We start from the raw sequence: 22,185 nt of genomic DNA on the forward strand, positions 1-22,185 counted from the left end.
TAGCCATATTGATACCTTATCATGCATTCCTGCCTTACCCCTCATTTCATCCCATCATCATGCAGCATCATCATGCAGCCACATTCACATCACACCATTATGACTCACTATCAACTAATTAGATCACTAGATCTACGTCGGTGAATGGTTGATTTCAAATCATTAGGCAGCCATATTGATACCTTATCATGCATTCCTGCCTTACCCCTCATTTCATCCCATCATCATGCAGCCACATTCACATCACACTATTATGACTCACCATCAACTAATCTGATCACTAGATCTAGGCTAGTGAATAGTTGATTTCAAATCATTCACACTACCCCTCACTACCAAGGAATGTGGCTGCCTAATCTATATCTCTAGCTAATCAGATCACTAGATATCTTACCTATTAATTAGAAATCTGGGTTCTAGATGGTTCTACTAGGCAGCAACATTCCATATGACATCATCTACCTATCTATTATGGCATGTGAATCATCTATTCTAAATTCTAGACCATTCTATTACATATTACTGCTGCCTGCCTAGATGACCTACCTAAGATATATATATCTCTACTATTCCCTCTCTTCCCTCTCATCTCTACTACCCAGCAACCATTCTTCTCTATTAGATCATCTCATCTATTTATTACTGCCTTACTGCCTGAAACTTTTATTATTTTTCATTATATCTCATCTTTATATTAAAAAATCATTATTTTCTCTTATATTTCATCTTTCTGCCTGAAAATTTCATATTTTTGACTATCTACTATTCACTATGGCTGCTATTCTGCCCCCTTTCTTTACCTATTATGGTGAATATTTCTTACTTACTTGTTCTACCTGCAAAACTGCTATTCACCCTACTAAAATTTCTGATCACCTGACTACTGAGCACCCTGGGAGCCATGTGACCCAGCAAGCCCTAGATTCCATTCAGGTTGCACCCCTGGCTACTAGCCATAATCAGATTATGACTGAGCAGCCTATTGACCCTATTCCAACCCTGGCTAGCCCTAGGGAGGGATTCCAATGCAAACTATGCAAACTTGTTCGGCTTAGTCAGCAAAATATTCGCCGTCATATTCAGCAAACACATGCTATTACTGGGTATGCAGCCCAGGATAGTGAGTCAGAATCATGCCTCATCCAGGCCCTAGAAGGAAATCGCTATCTCTTTAGGGTCAACCCTCCTACCACTATGCCTAATCAGGCATCTACTAGCGCGCTAGTGAACCGCAAACGAACTAGGGAACCCTCCCTGATTGGCTCAGCCCCTGGACCATCCAACCAGCGATCTAGGGTACATTCACCAAACCCTGCCCAGCCTGAGGCATCAACCATTCACCAATCATACCTAGCCTCATTCCAGGCTCACCGCCAGAATCTAAAGGCATCTAGGGTTATCCAGGTGCTAGATGCTACCCATGAGGCTAGTAGCTTCTTTAGTGAAAGTGGCTACCCCACCTTCCTAAATGGGAAAGATGCAGCTGAATTAGAGAGATTATTCACTCTAGATGATCCAGACCAGGCAGCCTATCTATTTGTCATTATTCACCGCCTGCTATCTCTGGGTCAGAATCAGATGAAATACACTACTACCCAATCACTAGCAGCAATCAACTCATTCAGTCAAGATCCAGCCAACCAGGCATCTCTCCGCCCTCTTAGGGCTCTGCAGAATGCTACTAGCATGAGGGGTTATGCCCTAATCTTTCAGGCTTATCTAGCCTTTCTCCTCAATTCATTCAGGCACCTATCTGGGGGTGGCCCTAGCAGCTATCTAGGGCTCTATACCCTTACTGATCAGGAGAGGGTTGATCTAGAAGCCCTAGAAGCCTTACTTCTTAGGGTTTCTGCCCCTAATATATCTGAATCAGCTGATTCGGATTCTGATTCATCTGATCTATCTCATGCTAGCCCTTCTCAGCAGATGCCTGAGGCTGATCCAGATGATGATCTAGACTATGATCTAGATTCTGATGAAGAAGATGAGGCCCTGCCTCAGGCCCCCCCTCAGCTGCCTAGTGAATCACTAGATGAGCAGCTAGTCCGAAAAGGGGTTAGGCTAGTCATGGATCTCACCCTCCAATTAGCTAGGCAGAAGGTCATTCACCAGAGAGAGGTCCCACTTTATGCCTTTCTAGCCTGCTTTAGCCGAAACTATTCACATGACTGTTTCAAAAGCCTATCTTTGATTGGTCATTCATATTCAGCTATCATTAAATCACATCAATTCATTCTCCTTCATTGGCTGCACACTGAGCCTTTTGCTATTCCAGAGACACAGCCAGAATCTATGGCTATTTTTATCCGCAATTGGATGAATGAGCATTTTACTGGCCAATCAGAATCACCTCTAGGTCATGTGCTAGTTCTTCGCATGCTAGCATTGTACCTAATTCAGACTAGTGCTTCACTAGGCAAAATTCACCCTGTGGCACCCCACACATTGAAATATAGACAGGTGACTATCTCCCAGGGTCACCTGAGGCACTTCCTAGCCCAGAGGGTGCAGCAGCTTGCCCTAGCCCTATCAAATAATCTATTTTTGGATTTCAGCTATTTCCGCGAGATCCAGTACACATTAGACCTTGATAGGGCTTCCCAGTTTGAAGATATTAGTCAGCAGGCTAATAGCTGGTCATTTCTGCAGACCTACCTGGATCAGGGGTCACAAGACTATCTGCTTTGGAAGGTTCTCCCTGATTCTGATTGGTTCATTCAGGTGGAAGGCCCTAGTGGACACACCCTTCAGCTAGTTAGGGCTAGGGCTAAGGCATTTCTAGATGCTTCTAGTGCCTGGCTGAAACAGCTACTAGCTCTCTGCCATATGACTAGTGGCGCCCCTGCTAGGGGTACAGAGATCAACCAGGTGATCTGGCAGAATACCCCTATCAACCCTCGCAACCTTTTTCTGGATCCAGTGAGCAAGCTATTCCTAATTAGGCTAGCTTATTCCAAAACATTCAGTCACACTGGCCAGGAGAAAGAGGCAGTTAGGGCTTTGCCCCAGTCCCTTTCCTATTTGGTGCTAGCCTATATTGCTTATATCCGACCTTTTGAAGAGGCTCTGCTTATTAAGCTGAGTCAGAAGCTGCCTGAGGCTCATTTTCTTTTATTTTATGATCACAGGACCTGCAAACCCCTATCTTCTAAGGTTCTATCTAGAACTCTGAAGAATATGACATCAGAGACCCTCTCTCAGCCAATCAGCTTATCTCCCTGGCGTCATCTCATGCAGGGGTTCATTCGCCATGGTCTAGGCCTGCATGACCCACTTGCTGAATTAGGCAATGATGAGCTAGATGATGAGGCCCTAGGGGCTGACCAGATGCATCATTCTAGGGATACTGCCTTGCGAATCTATGGCAGAGTAATGGCTAGCTTCCAGGGGGTTAGGGCAGACATCCAAACAGCCCTAGTCAACTTTAGTCAGCGATGGCATGCCTATTTAGGTCTAGCTCCTGACCAGTTGATTATTCACTCCCTATTCTATAATAGGGCGGTCTGGCAGCCGCAGGCAGATGATTCAGCTGATTCCCCTCAGCCCCAGCCAACTAGGGGTATGGTATTCCCTCTGGATCAGCCAATCATTCAATTCTATTACCCTAGTCAGCCTAAGGCATCACCTCCAGCTCGCCAGGTTTCTATTGGCCAGTTCAATGAATTTATTGGCCTCTATGGATTGCCTCAGGCTAGTGATCAAACCCTCAGGCAGCTACATCAGGGTGAGACAGCTAATCAGCTAGATGTAACCCTAGATCTAGATCAGGGTCAGCTAGCTAGGCAGCTAGATCAATCTAGATCAAATCTAGCACCTCAGCAGCAGCTAGATGAGGGTTTGCTAGATCATATGCTCAAAGAGTTCATGCAAGATGATCAGGTGACCTTTAGAAGCCCTGAACAGCGCCAGGCATTTCATCTTATGATGAAACAGGTGCCCTACCTCTTCTTAGTGCTCCCTACCGCAGCTGGCAAAACAACGCTATTCCTTTTTGGGGCTAGTCTAGCTACTAGTCAGGTGACTATGGTGATAGTGCCATTAATCTCTCTGAAGCTAGACCTATCTAGGAAAGCTACTGCCTTAGGCCTCCAGCCTACTACCTGGGACCCTAGTCTAGACTGGTTAAACCCAACCCGGAAACCCCAACCCAACCCGGCCTAAACCCGCCTTGGGCCGGGTCCGGGTTTAGAATTTCTAACCCACAGGCCGGTTGGGTTCTGAGAATGAGAACCCATTTGGGTTTTAGGTTGAAAAATGGGCTGGGTTGGGTCGGGTTGGGTTCTTATTATAGGCTCTCTAGAACCCGTGTTATTGTAATACAGTTTTAATTATATAGGTATGTATGGTAAGTGCTCTGCAAGTTAGCATAGATGAAATCTAACTAAGGTTAGATTCAGTATTATAAGAGTATTAATAAGTAAATTAATATTGTATTAATAAGGAAAAATATTGTATTAATAATTTAATATCCTAATTTAATGTCTTCCATTAAGCATTGCCTGATATTTGCTATGTTCATGCTGGCGACAAATTAGTCACCGCGGAACCTGGGGCTGACATGATGTTGTTTAAAGTAGAGTTGGTGATGGAGGAAGATTATCTTCTTATACATCATCCAGTAGATCTACCTAACCTTCCTCAATATCATCAATATCTTCCTCTTCACTAATATAGTCAGGCACATCTACTAGATTAGCATCATCTTCTTCATCTCTAATAGTACCTCCATCTTCATCATCCTCCTGAATGCCTGTAAATTCTTGTCAAAGTTTAAAATTTTCAGCACACATCTGGATTATTATTGCTTGGATTGTGCCTGGGAGAAGATAACTTCAATGGTAGTGACAGACATCTCAAGATGTATTAAAAAGACGCTCAACCCCCACACCACTAATAGGCACAGCTAAGAAGTCTCATGCCATTCTTGTAAGAATAGGAAAATAATTCTTATACTATTTCCAATACTCAAGCACATTTGTACCAGAGGGCATGAGACCTATGATTAGTTAGTAAATCTAACTTAAGTTAGAATTATATGATGTACCTTCTTGTAAATAATCCTCAATCTTACTTAAGGCATTGTCAGTTTGGGTTAGAACATGTGTTTTACCCTTCTGTGTAATAGCAATGACTCGATCCAGTTTAGAAAGACAGTTAGAGGTATGATTTGTCTTTACTTTCTCTGGAAAGACTGCAGCATAGTAAGCATAAATATCCTCAAGGGCACTGGCATACCTATCATGCTAGTTAACATCATCATCACTCCATGTATCTTCCTGAAAGACTTTCAGTTTAAACTGAGGAGCTAGAATAGTTGCAATAGCATAGACATATCCTTATGCATAGTATGTCTTGCTATAATACTGACGCAGCTTATTAATAGCCTTAGATAAGGCATGCCGTAGTTCCCTCTTCTAAGTTGTGTGCTTTGATTCCAGTCGTCGTTGAGCATCCTCTAAATGCTGAAATAAGGAGTTATAGATGTTAAAGGCCTTATGGACTGTAGGTCCATTAAACTCTGATAAGGCAAGAGTAAAAGTAAAGAAAGGGTGAGTCAGCTGAAGTAGGTATTTAATCCGCCGCCACTCTGCATGAGAAGGAAGAAGATATGTAATGTCTTCCTTCTCCCACTTTTCTGAAAACTTAGCTAGAGCAGAGTGAAGCTTAATAGCTCACTGTAACATCAGATATGTTGAGTTCCATTGAGTTTTGCAGTCCTGTTGAAGTCCAAGTGATCTAGGATTGGAAGGTAGGCAGCGAAAGGTTTCATGTTGGGTAGGGCTTGCATTAATAAACCAAGCAAATTTTCGAATCTAGTAAGAGATACTATTAGCAAAGAATCTAACTTAAGTTAGATTTATATACCTTCTTAAGTGTACCTGCAAATCCCTCTGAATAGATATATCAGTCACTTGCATCCCAGACCATCTTAATCTCATCATTTGTAGCTTCAACCTTAAGGAAAGTAAAGAGTTCCTTCACAGTAAGTTGCAGGACATGGGCAAGACAGGGAATATGAACCTGTGAGTTGACAACATCAGCAATAGCTGAATCCTGGAGTATCTCCACAATCCAAGGAGATTGAAGATCCTTTTAAAGCTTATAAGTAATAGCATCTATCATTGTTGAATTATTTGCAGCATTATCTGTTGTAACTGCTATAACACAATGCTGAAGCTGGACTGATTCAAGCACTAATACTACCTTCTGTGCAAGGTTATCACCTGTATGATGAATATTCATTGGCTCAAACCCTAGAAGTACCTCATGATACTTCTAATCTGAGCTAAGAAAGTACCCAGTGATTGCAAGGAAGGAGTTTTGTGATGAACTAGTCCATGCATTAACTGTAAGAGAGATCTTGGACTAGGGAGGGATTAAGGACAAGGTCTTAGCTTGAGTTTTAGATGACTGCTTAAGTAAACAGCTCTTAATTAAATGCTGATTTAGTAAATCAAGAGTACATGCCCCAGCAGCTATTATGAGTAATCTGTGAAATTAAGGGTGTTTAACTGTTTGAAATGGGAGGCAAGCCGCAAGAATAAACTGAAGGATTTAATCCTTAAAGTTCTTAGGCGTATAAGACATTGCAGGCTAGTTAGTTAGTAATAGGAATCTAACTTAAGTTAGATATAATACTTACTTGGTTTTTCAGGAGACTGCTGAGCTTCTGTTAGGAAGAAGGTGTTTTCTTAATCACTAGGCAGTAGGCTTTGATATACCACATTATTATCATAACACCATTACCATAACAAGGGTGGAGGAGAAGACAACCACAATGTTTACATCAGACCTTAGGTTTCCCATCAGGAAAGGATGCACCTTCATCAAAGTCTGTCCATGCTAGAGATGTCCAAGCTCTCCCCCAGCTCACCTTTTGCCTCTGAGATTGCATACCCTTAGCCCCTGTTATTTCCTGCTACTATAGCTGGAATGCAGGTTCACAGTCCTTGCTAAATAATATAATCTTGTTCTTTCCATTTTGATTGCGGATTTGGAGGTCAGGGTGAGGGGCTGTCTGTATAATACTTATTTATGGAGTCTGTATAATACTTGTTCGTGGGGTATCATCTGACTGTAATAAAGAAAAGGCAGATATAGATGGACCTGGAGTGCATTGAGGTGTATAACTACTAATAGTAGATAATAGGCCAGTAGTGGATGGAGGAGAATTAACTAACATTAAATCTGTAGAGAATAAAGACTGAGACATCTTATTAAAATAGATTTAAGATACCTCTACTCACTGCTCCTAAGTCGAATAGTTACCAAGCTTAAATAACCTTTTTCATTATAAAAGTAAATATAATACTCTTTAGGTCTGCTTTATTATCATAGAAAGAAAGTAATTTAGTCACTATGGAAATTATGATCTAACTTAAGTTAGATTATATTACATTCTAAATTCCAGCTCTCCATTATTGCGCTAACTAGTAATATTTTTCTAGGCAAACCTTATTGCACCACTAAGTCAAACTCCTTGCGCTAGTAGATATGAGGAATCTAACTAGAGTTAGATTCTATTTACATTCCAAATTCCAGCTCTCCATAAATGCGCCAGCTAATAACAGAATTCTAGGCTCTTATGGTTGTGCTAACTAGTAACATCTTTCTAGGCAAACCTTATTACACCACTAAGTCAACCTCCTTGCGCCAGCAGGTATAAGGAATCTAACTAGAGTTAGATTTTTGTCTCTTCTTGCCACTACTACCACCACCACTATTGTCATTCCTTGGTCTCTTGCGCGTAGTGTCTATATTATGATCACTATCCTCACTATCCTCACTCTCCTGACTCTCCTTATCTGTATCTTCTCTGGACATAGTCGCAGCTACAGGAGTCACTGCAGGAGATGGTGTAGGAGTTACTCTTAGAGTTGGTGTAGTAGATGTCTGGGCTGCAGCACCCTGGGGAGCACTAGTAATCTTCAGTGACTATTTCTAAAAGTTCTGTAAAAGCTTCTGATTCCCCTTGTTGGGCATAAGGGTATTAGCGCTTTTTGGAAGAGCCTTGATGAATCTAGGGCGGCGCTCAATCTCCCTATTCTGGTGGTTTTTGATATTCATTTGGAAGACTGATAAATCCTCATTTTGATCATTAAGGTTTGGGGTCCAGCCATAAGCATCTATTATCAGGGCATATTCATGTAAATGGTCCATGCACATTCTCTATTCATTCTGTAGATAGTTAGAATCTAATCTAACTTAAGTTAGAAATTACATACCTCATTAAGAATCAATGATTCACCACTTTTGGAATGAGTGGCTTGTGAAGGGAACCCTTTATCAAGTGTATCTAATATAATTCTCTTCAGGTTATGGTATGTAAAAATGGCTCTAAGCACATTTACCTCTGCGCCAAAACTCTGCTTCAATGACTTATTGTTTAAAACGCATACCTGGCAGATCATTGGGTTTTGGTTCTAATTGACTTGGGCAGATAGATGTCCCCATGCAGTCTAGTTCACCAGGTCATTTTCCTAAAGCTATTAGTTAGCAGGTAGGTAAGTCTAGCCAAAGTTGTATTACATACCAGCCTTGTGAGGTCATTATAAATAGCCATCTTCCCAGCTAGAGCTGGGCCGGCATACTTAACAGCAATCTTGACTATTTTTACCTAGTGTTTGTACTTAAACTGAGCTGAGTATAAGATCCAATCTGGCGATGCCTCCGTATTCATTTTCTTGTTTGGCAGGGTATTTAGCTATAATTAGTTAGTTTAAATCTAACTTAAGTTAGATTCCTTACTTACAGCTTTTACTAGCTCACTATCTTTCCACAGCGGCTCATCTCGGACTTAGTCCCAAATTTCATGAACTAAGGAGTTAGTAATCTTGAATATATCTGTGCTGCTGTTAAAGCCACGGACCCCTCCTAGAGCAAGAGTAGATTTCTCTAAGATCACTTCTTGGACCTCCTTAGTCTAGTTAAAGTGTTGCAGGGCCTTCTTAGCCGCCTTAGGATACTTCCACTTAGGGTTAAACCAGTATGTCATGTGCTTAAGAACTTTTGTGGTTGGCTCTGAAATATTACTGGTAATTGTGCTCCATGACTGCCATGATGGGCACTTCAGATCTGGGTGGTTCCACAGATTCTTAAAGAGCTGGCAGAATTCCACATCTGAGAGCTCTTTAAAAAAGTTAGGTCTCTGGGTCTTGTATGTCACACTACTCTTCTGGAAGGGAGTTATTAAAGGAAGACTTAAGGTTCCATTGGTGTATGCATTAGGAAGACTAAGCAGGTTCTGATTAAGTGTGCTATTAGTGTAGTCATCACTAGTAGGGAAAAATAATGGATGAAGAATGCTATGCTCCCTTGGTGTAGGGAGCAGTATTAGTATAGCCTAGTTTGCCCCCGAAACTTTTGATGACAGGTCTCTAAAGATTGTTGCCTTAAAGTTAAAAAACTCATCTAAATGCTCAAACCAAATCTAACTTAAGTTAGATTTCTATGTTAAGTATAGTATTAGATCACATACCTGATTGAGCTTGGATGAGGCAATTTTATTGGCAGTGGTGAAGTGGAAATAGAGAGCCCTATATAGAGTAGAGCAGTACTGCTTGAAATATTTCTTAAACTCAGCATGCTTCAGGATGGGCAGAATGTGATTAACCTATGAAAGATTAATCCCCAGTATTTACACGAGCCATTCTTTGAGATGAGTAGATGAGAGAAGACTTTTTTAGTCTGCAAGGGACTTACCCTTGAATACCTCAAGCATTCTAACCAGGAATACTCTATCAGAATTAGGATTATTGACCTCCTGCTGGTTGCTCTGTAGGACCATCCACATTTCCATATCAAATGCATCACTGCAGTAGACATCAACCGCCTAAAGGTAATCCTATATATATATGTCAGTAGTTGAAATCTAACCTAGGTTAGATTTCACTTACTTGATCTGTGGGCATTGTTATAGCAGGAGGTGGGGTGCCATCATTAGTAGTAGGTGCTGGTGGTTTAGCAGCTGCAGCTGCTTGGTCTAATAACAGAGATTTAAGTGCAGCCTTTCGATGCTGGCCAGCGTCAAGGATCATGTGAGGAATTTTATCTGGCCAATTAAAAATAACAACATCTCTGGCAGGAGAGGGGTTAACTGTGGAATTCTGGATGATCTCCTGGAGTGTCTGTATGCTCCACTTCTTTACTTACTTTCCTTTGTATGATGGGATAGGACTTGAATTTGCAGTTGAGTACTGAGTAACTAGATGCTTAAGGAGTTAATCAAAGTCTGTCTGGCTCATATGCGCCTTTATACGGGTCTCTATGTTGAGCTGGTGAACTCCTGAGGCCATGCTCTGGCGGAGATTTTTGAGGTGGGCAGTATTAAGTTCTTGGTTCTTCCTGTTGGGCCATGCAGGGTTTAGGAGGCGGACATCAATGATTAGCGTCCCCAGCAAGGCATCTCTGATCTTGTGGGATAATTGATCATTGACCACTGACGTGATAGTATCAAGGTTTTTCTTCTTGGACTTGCCAGATTTGGGCATTGTGGAATCTAACTTAAGTTAGATTGTAGATGGATGTAGTCAAAGAAATGAGGGAACACTATACACTGTCTGGGAGATCAAATCTAACCTGAGTTAGATTTGATTAAGTTGATTAAGGCTAATTGTAGTGTTCTGTGCACATGGAAAAAGGGAAGACAGTGAGGCTCTGTACACAACAGGAGGTGTCTGTACACAAAGTGGGTGGTTTATGCAGCAAACGGGGGTCTGTACATGAATGAAAATAAATAAGAAGGAGAGTTTGATTGAGTATAAAGAATTATAAGATATTATTATATGTACATGCTTGCCTATTGTTCTATAACTACAGCTTATTCAAGGCTTGAAGTGAATAGAAGTGAATAATTTATGGGTAGTGGTGTGTTCTTTGTTTAACTTGGAGTCTTCAAGTTCGAGAAATATATACTTGATATTCACTATAAAGAACCAGCGATTCTAATGTATTCATTGTAGATAAGGTTCCCCTCTGGAAACCTGCATGAAAATCTAACTTAGGTTAGACTTCTATACCTTATATATATTATACTACTTCATTGATGCTTTATAATAGAGGTTTAGCTCGATCAATATAATACTCATTTGTATGTTTATATTTATTGAATATTGGTATGGTTTTACACGTTGAATATTGCTTGGCGGGTTCGCGGGCCCAACCCAGCCCATACTAACTGGATTTAGTAGGCGGAGAATAACATCCTTGGCAGAATAGAACCCAGCGGGTTCTGGATAGTCAACCCGCCGGGTTATGGGCTGGGTTTAGGCCCTAGAAATCTACAACCCAAACCCGCCGGGTTGGGTTCAAAAGATGGCATAACCCGGCCCAACCCGCGAAAATAACAACCCTAGCTTTAACAGTCCCTAGTGTTATTTACACTATATATGGTTAGCACCACACTTATCATAGTTCTGTATAAACTATTAGACATCTGCAGAGAGCTCTGGCCAGTAGAAGTTCTGGGTGATTATTATGTACAGCATATTCCTTCTAGGGTGGCTGGTTAGCACTGAGTTATAGGTCTCTTATAAGATTCTTATCTATAGTGGCTCTGAGTTAGGGACCCATTTACAGCTTTAGTATAGTAGGTGACCATCTGATGATATTAAGCATTTAGTAATTGACACCTATATGCATAACTTGCTAGGGAACTGCGTTGCCCCTTCCTCCACAGCCTATTATATTTTATTTAAACTAGCATCATCTAGCTGGGCCTCTCTCCAGTATTCTTCTAGTAGCAGGGGCATCTTGTTGGTGTGTGTAGCTAATATAGTTATATAATAGGCCTGATTATTACATTTATTTAAAGACCTTGTGTCCAGGCTGGACACCACTTTATAGGTGCGAAACACCTATATATATATTTAGCCGGCGACAACCTTCAGAGGTACTAGGCAGCAGTCACAGGCCTTAAGCCTGTCATTATCTACATCTTATGGCATGTCCTATTCCCTTCGCGACAGAGTATCAGAGTGAGTAGCTAGTTTCCTAGGCTGGTAGTGCATCTCATAGTTAAATCTACTTAGTGTCTGTGACCAGTGCATTTATTATTTATTAAGCCTTTGGACAGTCTTAAAGTACTTAAGGTTGCAGTGGTCTGTAATAAGCTTAAACCATGGCAAACTAATCAGTTCTAATTCCTATTCCCTAAGAGTGTTAATAATAGCTAGTAGCTCCTTATCATGGATCTTATAGTTGCACTCTGCTGGTGTATTCTTTCTAGAGATATAGGCAACCAGCCTTAGTATGCTGTTATTATTATATTGTGATATAGTGGCCCCTGTCACCCAGTTAGATGTATCTATCTTAATAACTGTCTTCCTATCTAGGTTGAACTGCATGAGAATTAGGGCTATAGTAAACATCTTCTTTAATAATTTAAAGGCCCTTGCCTGCTTGTCTCCTCACATAAAGGGGGCTCCCTTATGGGTTAGAGCTGTTAATAGTTATACTATCTCTAAGAAGTTCTGTATAAACTATTAATAGAAGTTTGCAAAGCTAAGGAATGATTGCACACCACAAGCTGATGTAGGGGCTTGCTATTCTAATATAGCTTTTACTTTATCTAGATCCATCCGTACTCCCTTACTGGCTTTAATAATAAAACTAAGGTATTTTGTGCTCTTCACTTTAAACTCACACTTATTAATATCAAGTTGCAGCCCTGCATTCTTTAAATACTCTAGTACTTGGCGGATGTGCTGCTGGTGCTTAGTTAATAATCTATTAGTAAAAATTAACACATCATTAATGTACACAGATATGAACTTATCTAGGAAGTCCTGAAGGGTCTAATTTATATACTGTTAGAAGGTGCTTAGTGTGTTTGCTGTCACGGGCTAGAAGCCGGTTCAACCTATGACCTAGGTTTGGACAGTAAGAAATCACTAAGGAAGAAATCTAGCTAGGGCCGCGGCGGCCAAACATAAAAAGGAGTGTGCAAATGGTTCTCTCAGTCACATGACCGAGCAGATTACTACATTGATTAGTACAAGGTCACGTGACCTGCAGCTGGTGTCCAGTTTGGATGCAACTTCGCGAGGGCCATACAGTTTGATTGAGCAGCCTGAGCACCTAGCAGGCCCTGCCTACTACACTACCCCCCCCTTTCCCTTCTGGGGTGGCGGCTCTCCCAGGCGTCAAGTGCTGCTGTGTCAGCAAGGTTGACAGCAGGCTCCCATGTAGGGCGTTCATAGCCTATCCATTTAACCAAGTACTCTGTGCAGCAGCCTTGCCTAATGCACCTCTCACATTCCTCTAAGATCTCTTCAACTGCGTATTCAGCCTCGCCATCAACTAGCTTAGGGGCGGCTGGTAATCATCATTCAACTGGCTCAGGAACAGGTCGTTCACAGCAGGACACAGGAGGCTGATGTGAAACACATTATATATGCCCAGTGGTGTGTTTAGTTGGTAAGCATGTGACCCAATAGCCTCTACCACTATGAACTTCACATGCTGCGCATTAAGCTTCCAGCTTGGGCAATCTGTCCAAACATTCCGCAGGTCTAACTATACTTTGGAATTAACAGCATAGCGCGGGCCGCTAAGCAAGAGCAGTTTGAATATTCTTCTTAATGCTGTTGGGCGGCAGTGAGCTCTGACTGAGCCATGTTAGTAGCTTCCCTTATCTTTGTTATGATTGCTTCGGCCCTCTCCTTTGATGAGCAGGCTGCGTTTACAGCAGTGGCTTCCCAATCCAGTAGTTCAACTTCTAACAGTTCAATGTTATATCCATGATCTAGGAAGAATGGACTAACTCCTGTGCTCACAGCATCTCAGCCATTAATAGCGAGCTGGGCCATCAGTAATAACAACTTCCAGTTAGTCTGGGCATAGTTGCAGAAGTTCTGTAGGTAGGCTTCTAGCATAGCATTCATTCATTCAATCTGCCCGTCCGTCTGCGGATGAAAGGCCGTTGAGAGCCATCATTTAATGCCCAGCTGCTTGCAGAAGTGTTCCCAGAATTGGCTAACAAACTGTGGACCGCGGTCCGACGTGATTGCGCTAGGGACACCATGGTATCCAATAAACTAATTAATCAACAGCTGTACTACCATCTCAGAGTCTGTTCGCTCACAGGGCACTAAGATCACACCCTTTCCAAGTCTATCGCTAATCACCATAATGTCCTCGCAGCCGTCAGAGGTAGGCAACTTCATGATAAAATCAATAGCAATCTCACACCACTTGCGGTCTGGAATTAGCAATGGCTTTAATAGTCCCTGGCATTATTCACGCCATACATAGTTAGCACCACACTTATCACAGTTCTGCACAAACCGTCAGACATCCACAGAGAGCTCTAGCTAGTAGAAGTTCTGGGTGATCATTATATACAGCATGTTCCTTCCAGGGTGGCTGGTTAGCACTGAGTCATGGGTCTCTTATAAGATTCTCATCCATAGCAGCTCTGAGTTAGGGACCCATTTGCGGCTTCGGTATAGTAGGTGACCATCCAGTGATATCAAGCATTCGGCAATCAACACCCATATGCATAACTCACTAGGGAACCGCGTTGCCCCTTCCTCCACAGCCTGTTGTATTTTGTTTAAACTAGCATCATCTAGCTGGGCCTCTCTCCAATATTCTTCTAGTAGCAGGGGCGTCTTATTGGTGCGTGTAGCTAATGTAGTCATGTGATGGGCCTGATTATTACATTAATTACTACATTCATTCAAAGACCTCGTGTCCAGGCTGGACACCACTTTGTGGGTGCGAAACACCTGTATACGCATTCGGCCGGCGACAACCTTCAGAGGTACTAGGCAGCGGTCGCGGGCCTTAAGCCTGTCATTATCTATGTCTTGTGGCATGTCCTATTCCCTTCGCGACAGAGCATCAGGGCAAGCAGCTAGTTTCCTGGGCCAGTAGTGCATCTCATAGTTAAATCTACTTAGTGTCTATGACCAGCGCATTTGTCGTTCATTAAGCCTTCGGACAGTCTTGAAGTACTCAAGGTTGCGGTGGTCCATAATGAGCTCAAACCATGGCAAACTAATCAGTTCCGACTCCCATTCCCTAAGAGCGTTAATGATAGCTAGTAGCTCCTTGTCATGGATCTCATAGTTGCACTCCACTGGTGTATTCTTCCTAGAGATGTAGGCGACCGGCCTCAGTACACCATTATCATCATATTGCAACATGGTGGCCCCTGTCGCCCAGTTAGATGCATCCGTCTTGACGACTGTCTTCCTATCTGGGTCGAACTGCATGAGAATTGGGGCTGTAGTGAACATCTTCTTTAATGATTTAAAGGCCCTTGCCTGCTTGTCTCCCCACACAAAGGGGGCTCCCTTATGGGTCAGAGCTGTTAATAGTTGTACTATCTCCAAGAAGTTCCGTATAAACCATTGATAGAAGTTTGCAAAGCTAAGGAACGATCGCACACCGCGAGCTGATGTAGGGGCTTGCCATTCTAATATAGCTTTTACCTTGTCTGGATCCATCCGTACTCCCTTACTGGCTTCAATAATAAAGCTGAGGTATTTCATGCTCTTCACTTCAAACTCGCACTTATTAATATTAAGTTGCAGCCCTGCGTTCTTTAAATGCTCTAGTACTTGGTGGATGTGCTGCTGGTGCTTAGTCAATGATCCATTGGTAAAAATCAACACATCATTGATGTACGTGGACGCGAACTCATCTAGGAAGTCCTGAAGGGTCTAATTTATATACTGTTGGAAGGTGCTCGGTGCGTTTGCCATGCCAAAGGGGGTAATGAGCCATTCAAACAGGCTGAATTGTGTGCGGAAAGCTGTCAACCACTCGTCTCCCGGGGCTATACGGATCTTATGAAAGGCAGCGATCACATCTAGCTTAGTGAACCACCTTGCTTTTGAGATACGTTCCAGGGTCTCATTGATTAGGGGAAGCAGGTACTGGTCCCTCTTTGTGACTGCATTCAGAGCACAGTAGTTGATGCAAAATCATAGTCCCCCTCCAGGCTTATGGGCAAATAGCACTGGTGCTGCAGCAGCGGAGCTACTGATGCAAATAAAGCCCTTCTCTAGTAGTTCCATCAACATCTTCCATAGTACTAGGAGTTCCCCATGCGACATACTATAGAGCAGTCCCCATGGTGGTTCCATTAGTTTCCCTTTCTCATCCTTAACTAGTTTAATTCAATGATTAACTCCAGGACAGTATGGTGGTAGCTTATCAGCCTTCCCCCTGTCAAATACTTCTAGGAACTCATGGTAATGCGCTGGCAGCTTCATGGCTGGGTTAGTATGCTTCTTAACCCACAAGGCCTTCTTAATATCCTTAATGCTAGCAGTGAAGATCTATATAGTCCTGTCCTTTCTCTACTATTAGTTATAAATAGCAAATCCCTGAGCACTAATCTGCCTCACTGCTAGTTTCAGCTCATTCTTTATACTCTCTACTATAAACCCATCTGTAAGCCTTAGCCAGGGTCCCTCAGCCTCTACTACTACTCTCTGATCCTTCATCCATGGGATTCCCAAGATCAAATCAGTGCCTTCGCCTAGCTCAGGCACCACATAGGCATAGACCAGGTGTTAGTAGTTACCGCCAACATCTAGGGAGAATTAGGTGATTGTTAAAATAACACTTCCTATGGTGCTAGTGTAGTTCTCTAGGCAAATCAGTTTAATCTTAATCTGCTCCAGTTGTAGCTTCTGGGCAAAGTATTCAGCTATAACCATGTAAGATGTGCATCCAGTATCAGGAAGGATTCTATAATTGCATTCCTTATTAATAATACCTAACACAATGAATTTAGGAGCATTAAATCTAACAGCTTGCTAGAACTATCTATAACTAGCAAGTACATCTTCTTCCTTAGGGTATAGGCAACGCCAGCTCTTTAGCTGCATTAACTATTTAACTAGCCCCTGTAAGAGTCTTTTCACAGGAGCAACTAGTTTTCTGACTCACTTGCTTCATCATCCTCAAGTAGGGGTCTAATAGCTTAAGAAGTATGTAGTGGCTTCAGCTCTTTACTCTACAGGGGAATGGCTCCTAGGTACTAGCAGCCCTTAATCATATAGTCTGATACCCCACAGCGTAAGCATCTTCCTTCACTGCGATGACAGGATAACTCATTTTCATCAACCTATTTGGCACAACACCGCTGGCAAGCTAAGGTTGTAGAGGAAGGCTCCCAGTCCATAGCATTATTAGGGTTCATTACAGCTGAGGTAGGGTTCGCCCAGGGCATAGGAATGTAGGTGATATAACTATAATTAGTAGTCTGTATATTCCTCCTACACTAATTAGAGCGGCTAGTTCCCCTTGCATATAGGGCTTCTACTCAGTTAGCTACTTATTACACTTAGTGGCAGTAGTCCACAAAGGTCTCTTCCTTCTTAACACTAGTGAATGCTTCCTCCACCTCATAGCTTAGGGTGCTGTCTAGATAGTTCTTCTTCACTTCATTAGACCAAGAATAGCCTCTAGCTTCCATCAGCAGTTAGTTCAGGTCTGCTAACAGCTCATTAAATGGGCGGCTGCCTTAGCATAGGGTTTATAGTTCTTGCAGGGCCTTCTCACTTCTGCCCTAGTTAAGGAATATAAGATTAAGTTAGTCATATAAGCTATTTAACATTACTTAAGTTATATTTAGATTATTTCCATACTAATCCATCCAGGGGGCTAAGGCTGCAGCAGCATTTCCTTTAAGTCTGCTAAACACATACCATAAGCACCCATGGAAGGAACTAATTGCAGCTTAATTAAGTAATAGCTTCACCTATAGCTTAGCATGAAAGGTCTGGTACACAGCCTTATCAGAGCCATCATATGTCTCCACATCAGGTAGTGTAGGCTTAGGTCTTTTCATTGGGTCTTCCACTAAGGTAGCCAGTGGGGTTGTCTGGGGAGTAGGTACTGCTGTAGTGGCGGTCATTTACCATTCTTTAAGTTAAGCCATTCAATTAGTAATGTTCTGTAACTGCTGGGCCATTTAGGCCATGAGATTCATCTACATATTATTCTGCTGTGACAGTCATTCTTCGCTAGGTCCTTCAGGGGATGTTGACATCCATAATAACACATCATTATAGCTCATGCCGTCCGTATCGCCTGTCCAGTTTATTTGTCTGGTTCATCTGGTTCGTCTGGTTTGTCTGGTTCGTCTGGTTCATCTGGTTCATCTGGTTCATCTGGTTCGTCTGGTTCGTCTGGTTCGTCTAGTTCGTCTAGAGGTGCTGAGCGATTTCTAATGTCACAGGCTAGAAGCCAGTTCAACCTATGACCTAGGTTTGGACGGTAAGAAATCACTAAGGAAGAAATCTAGCTAGGGCCGCGGCGGCCAAATATAAAAAGGAGTATGCAAATGGTTCTCTCAGTCACGTGACCGAGCAGATTACTACATTGATTAGTACGAGGTCACGTGACCTGCAGCTGGTGTCCAGTTTGGATGCGACTTCGCGAGGGCCGTACGGTTTGATCGAGCAGCCCGAGCACCCAGCGGGCCCTGCCCGCTACATTTGCTATGCTAAAGGGGTAATGAGCTATTTAAATAGGCTGAATTATGTGTAGAAAGCTGTCAACTACTTATCTCCTAGGGCTATATAGATCTTATAAAAGGCAGTAATTATATCTAGCTTAGTAAACTACCTTGCTTTTAAGATATATTCCAGGGTCTTATTAATTAGGGGAAGTAGGTACTAGTCCTTCTTTATAACTGCATTCAGAGCATAGTAGTTAATGCAAAATTATAGTCCCCCTCTAGGCTTATGGGCAAATAGCACTGGTGCTACAGCAGCAGAGCTACTAATATAAATAAAGCCCTTCTCTAGTAGTTCTATTAACATCTTCTATAGTACTAGGAGTTCCCCACGCAATATACTATAGAGTAGTCCCTATAGTGGTTCTATTAGTTTCCCTTTCTCATCCTTAACTAGTTTAATTTAATAGTTAACTTCAGGATAGTATAGTAGTAGCTTATCAGCCTTCCCCCTATTAAATACTTCTAGGAACTCATGGTAATACACTAGTAGCTTTATAGCTAGGTTAGTATGCTTCTTAATCTACAAGGCCTTCTTAATATCCTTAATGCTAGCAGCAAAGATCTGTATAGTCCTATCCTTTCTCTACTATTAGTTATAAATAGTGAATCCCTAAGCACTAATCTACCTCACTACTAGTTTCAGCTTATTCTTTATACTCTCTACTATGAACCCATCTATAAGCCTTAGCTAGGGTCCCTCAGCCTCTACTACTACTCTCTAATCCCTCATCCATGGGATTCCTAAGATTAAATCAGTGCCTTCACCTAGCTCAGGCACCATGTAGGTGTAGACCAGATGTTAGTAGTTACTGCCAACATCTAGGGAGAATTAGGTGATTATTAAAATAATACTTCCTGTAGTGCTAGTGTAGTTCTCCAGGCAAATTAGTTTAATCTTAATCTGCTCTAGTTATAGCTTCTAGGCGAAGTATTCAGCTATAACTGCATAAGATGTGCATCTAGTGTTAGGAAGGATTCTATAATTGCATTCCTTATTAATAATACCTAACACAATGAATTTAGGAGCATTAAATCTAACAGCTTACTAGAACTATCTATAACTAGCAAGTACATCTTCTTCCTTAGAGTATAGGTAATGCCAGCTCTTTAGCTATATTAACTATTTAACTAGCCCCTATAAGAGTCTTTTCACAGGAGTAACTAGTTTTCTAACTTACTTACTTTATCATCCTTAAGTAGGGGTCTAATAGCTTAAGAAGTGCGCAGTAACTTCAGCTCTTTACTCTACAGGGGAATGGCTCCCAGGTATTAGCAGCCTTTAATCATATAGTCTGATGCCCTATAGCATAAGCATCTTCCTTCACTATAATAATAGGATAACTTATTTTCATCAACCCATTTAGCATGATGCCACTAGCAAGCTAAGGTTATAGAGGAAGGCTCCCAGTCCATAGCATTATTAGGGTTCATTACAGCTGAGGTAGGGTTCGCCCAGGGTGTAGGAATATAGATGATATAACTATAATTAGTAGTCTATATATTCCTCCCACACTAATTAGAGCGGCTAGTTCCCCTTACATGTAAGGCTTCTACTTAGTTAGCTACTTATTATACTTAGTGGCAGTAGTCCGCGAAGGTCTCTTCCTTCTTAATACCAGTGAGTGCTTCCTCCACCTTATAGCTCAGGGCGCTATCTAGATAGTTCTTCTTTACTTTATTAGACTAAGAATAGCCTCCAGCTTCTATTAGTAGTTAGTTTAGGTCTGCTAACAGCTCATTAAATAGGCGGCTGCCTTAGTGTAGGGTTTATAGTTCTTACAGGGCCTTTTCACTTCTGCCCCAGTCAAGGAATATAAGATTAAGTTAGTCATATAAGCTATTTAACATTACTTAAGTTATATTTAGATCATTTCTATACTAATCCATCCAGGGGGCTAAGGCTGCAGCAGCATTTCCTTTAAGTCTACTAAACACATACCATAAGCACCCATAGAAGGAACTAATTATAGCTTAGTTAAGTAATAGCTTCACCTGTAGCTTAGCATGAAAGGTCTAGTACACAGCCTTATTAGAGCTATCATATGTCTCCACATTGGGTAGTGTAGGCTTAGGTCTTTTCATTAGGTCTTCCACTAAGGTAGCCAGTAGGGTTGTCTAGGGAGTAGGTACTACTATAGTAGTAGTTATTTACCATTCTTTAAGTTAAGCCATTTAATTAGCAATGTTCTGTAACTGCTGGGCCATTTAGGCCATGAGATTCATCTGCATATTATTCTGCTGTGACAGTCATTCTTTGCTAGGTCCTTCAGGGGATGTTGACATCTGTGATAATATATTATTATAGCTCATACCATCCGTATCGCTTGTCCGGTTTGTTCGTCTGGTTCATCTGGTTCGTCTGGTTCGTCTGGTTCGTCTGGTTCGTCTGGTTCGTCTGGTTCGTCTGGTTCGTCTAGTTCATCTGGTTCGTCTGGTTCGTCTAGAGGTGCTGAGCGATTTCTAATATCACGGGCTAGAAGCCGGTTCAACCTATGACCTACATTTGGACAGTAAGAAATCACTAAGGAAGAAATCTAGCTAGGGCCGCGGTGGCAGAACATAAAAGGAGTATGCAAATGGTTCTCTCAGTCATGTGACTGAGCAGATTACTACATTAATTAGTACGAGGTCATGTGACCTGCAGCTGGTGTCCAGTTTGGATGCGACTTCGCGAGGGCCGTACGGTTTGATCGAACAGCCCGAGCACCCAGCGGGCCCTGCCCGCTACAGAATCATCTATTTAAGATAGCCCACGCAGGGACCTATCGAAGCTGAATCATCTAGTTAAGATAGCCCACGCAGGGACCTATTGAAGCCGAATCACCTACTTGAGATAGCCCACGCAGGGACCTATTGAAGCCGAATCACCTAGTTGAGATAGCCCACGCAGGGACCTATCGAAGCCGAATCACTAGGCTGAGCCATACCAAATCACCTAGTCTAGATAGCCCACGCAGGGACCTATCGAAGCCGAATCATCTAGTTGAGATAGCCCACGCAGGGACCTATCGAAGCTGGATCACCTAGTCTAGATAGCCCACGCAGGGACCTATTGCAGCTGAATCACTAGGTTAAGCCATACCAAAACAACTAGTCTAGATAGCCCACGCAGGGACCTATCAAAGCCGAATCAACTAGTCTAGATAGCCCACGCAGGGACCTATCGAAGCCGAATTACCTAGTTAAGATAGCCCACGCAGGGACCTATCGCAGCCGAATCACCTAGTTGAGATAGCCCACGCAGGGACCTATTGTAGCTAAATTAACTAGTCTAGGTAGCCTGCTTATAGGCCTCTCCCTACTATACTACTAAGTCTAGACCTACTCTCTAAATGAAATCCACAAAACATTAACTTCTATGAATTTTTAAAAATTCTAGGCTTAGTATTACTAAGCATACTATATATCATTCTTCTAGTTAAAATTTGGCCTATTAACTAAAAATAATTATAATTAGTCAGCAGGTAATAAATTTCAAAGTGTCTTTTAAGGATTTTTAAAAAATTAGGAATCATGCTTACATAATCAGACTATTATCATTCTATAGCTAAAAGTCCCTACTATTTACTAAAAATATTTATTATTAGTCACCTAGTACTAGGCTTTTAATAAATACTACTAATTATTTTTCTCATAATTTCTGCCTGAATTCTAAGGCCCTTCTAGGTTAATAGATGCCTCAGGCACTAATCCAGGCTAGGTGG

At 42.0% G+C, this 22,185-nt stretch overlaps 1 protein-coding gene across 1 annotated transcript; it reads left to right on the top strand.

Annotated features, from left to right (window-relative positions):
* Positions 1–2,292: 2,292 nt before the first annotated feature.
* On the top strand, positions 2,293–4,161 carry P174DRAFT_368242 (uncharacterized protein; the record flags this gene model as incomplete). Its single annotated transcript, XM_024822216.1, has 2 exons — positions 2,293–3,427; positions 3,521–4,161. 2 exons carry the CDS (start codon positions 2,293–2,295, stop codon positions 4,159–4,161), a joined length of 1,776 nt encoding a protein of 591 aa, XP_024683410.1.
* Positions 4,162–22,185: the final 18,024 nt, after the last annotated feature.

This window comes from Aspergillus novofumigatus (genome assembly GCF_002847465.1).
Source record: "Aspergillus novofumigatus IBT 16806 chromosome Unknown P174scaffold_3, whole genome shotgun sequence".
Lineage (NCBI taxonomy): Eukaryota > Fungi > Ascomycota > Eurotiomycetes > Eurotiales > Aspergillaceae > Aspergillus > Aspergillus novofumigatus.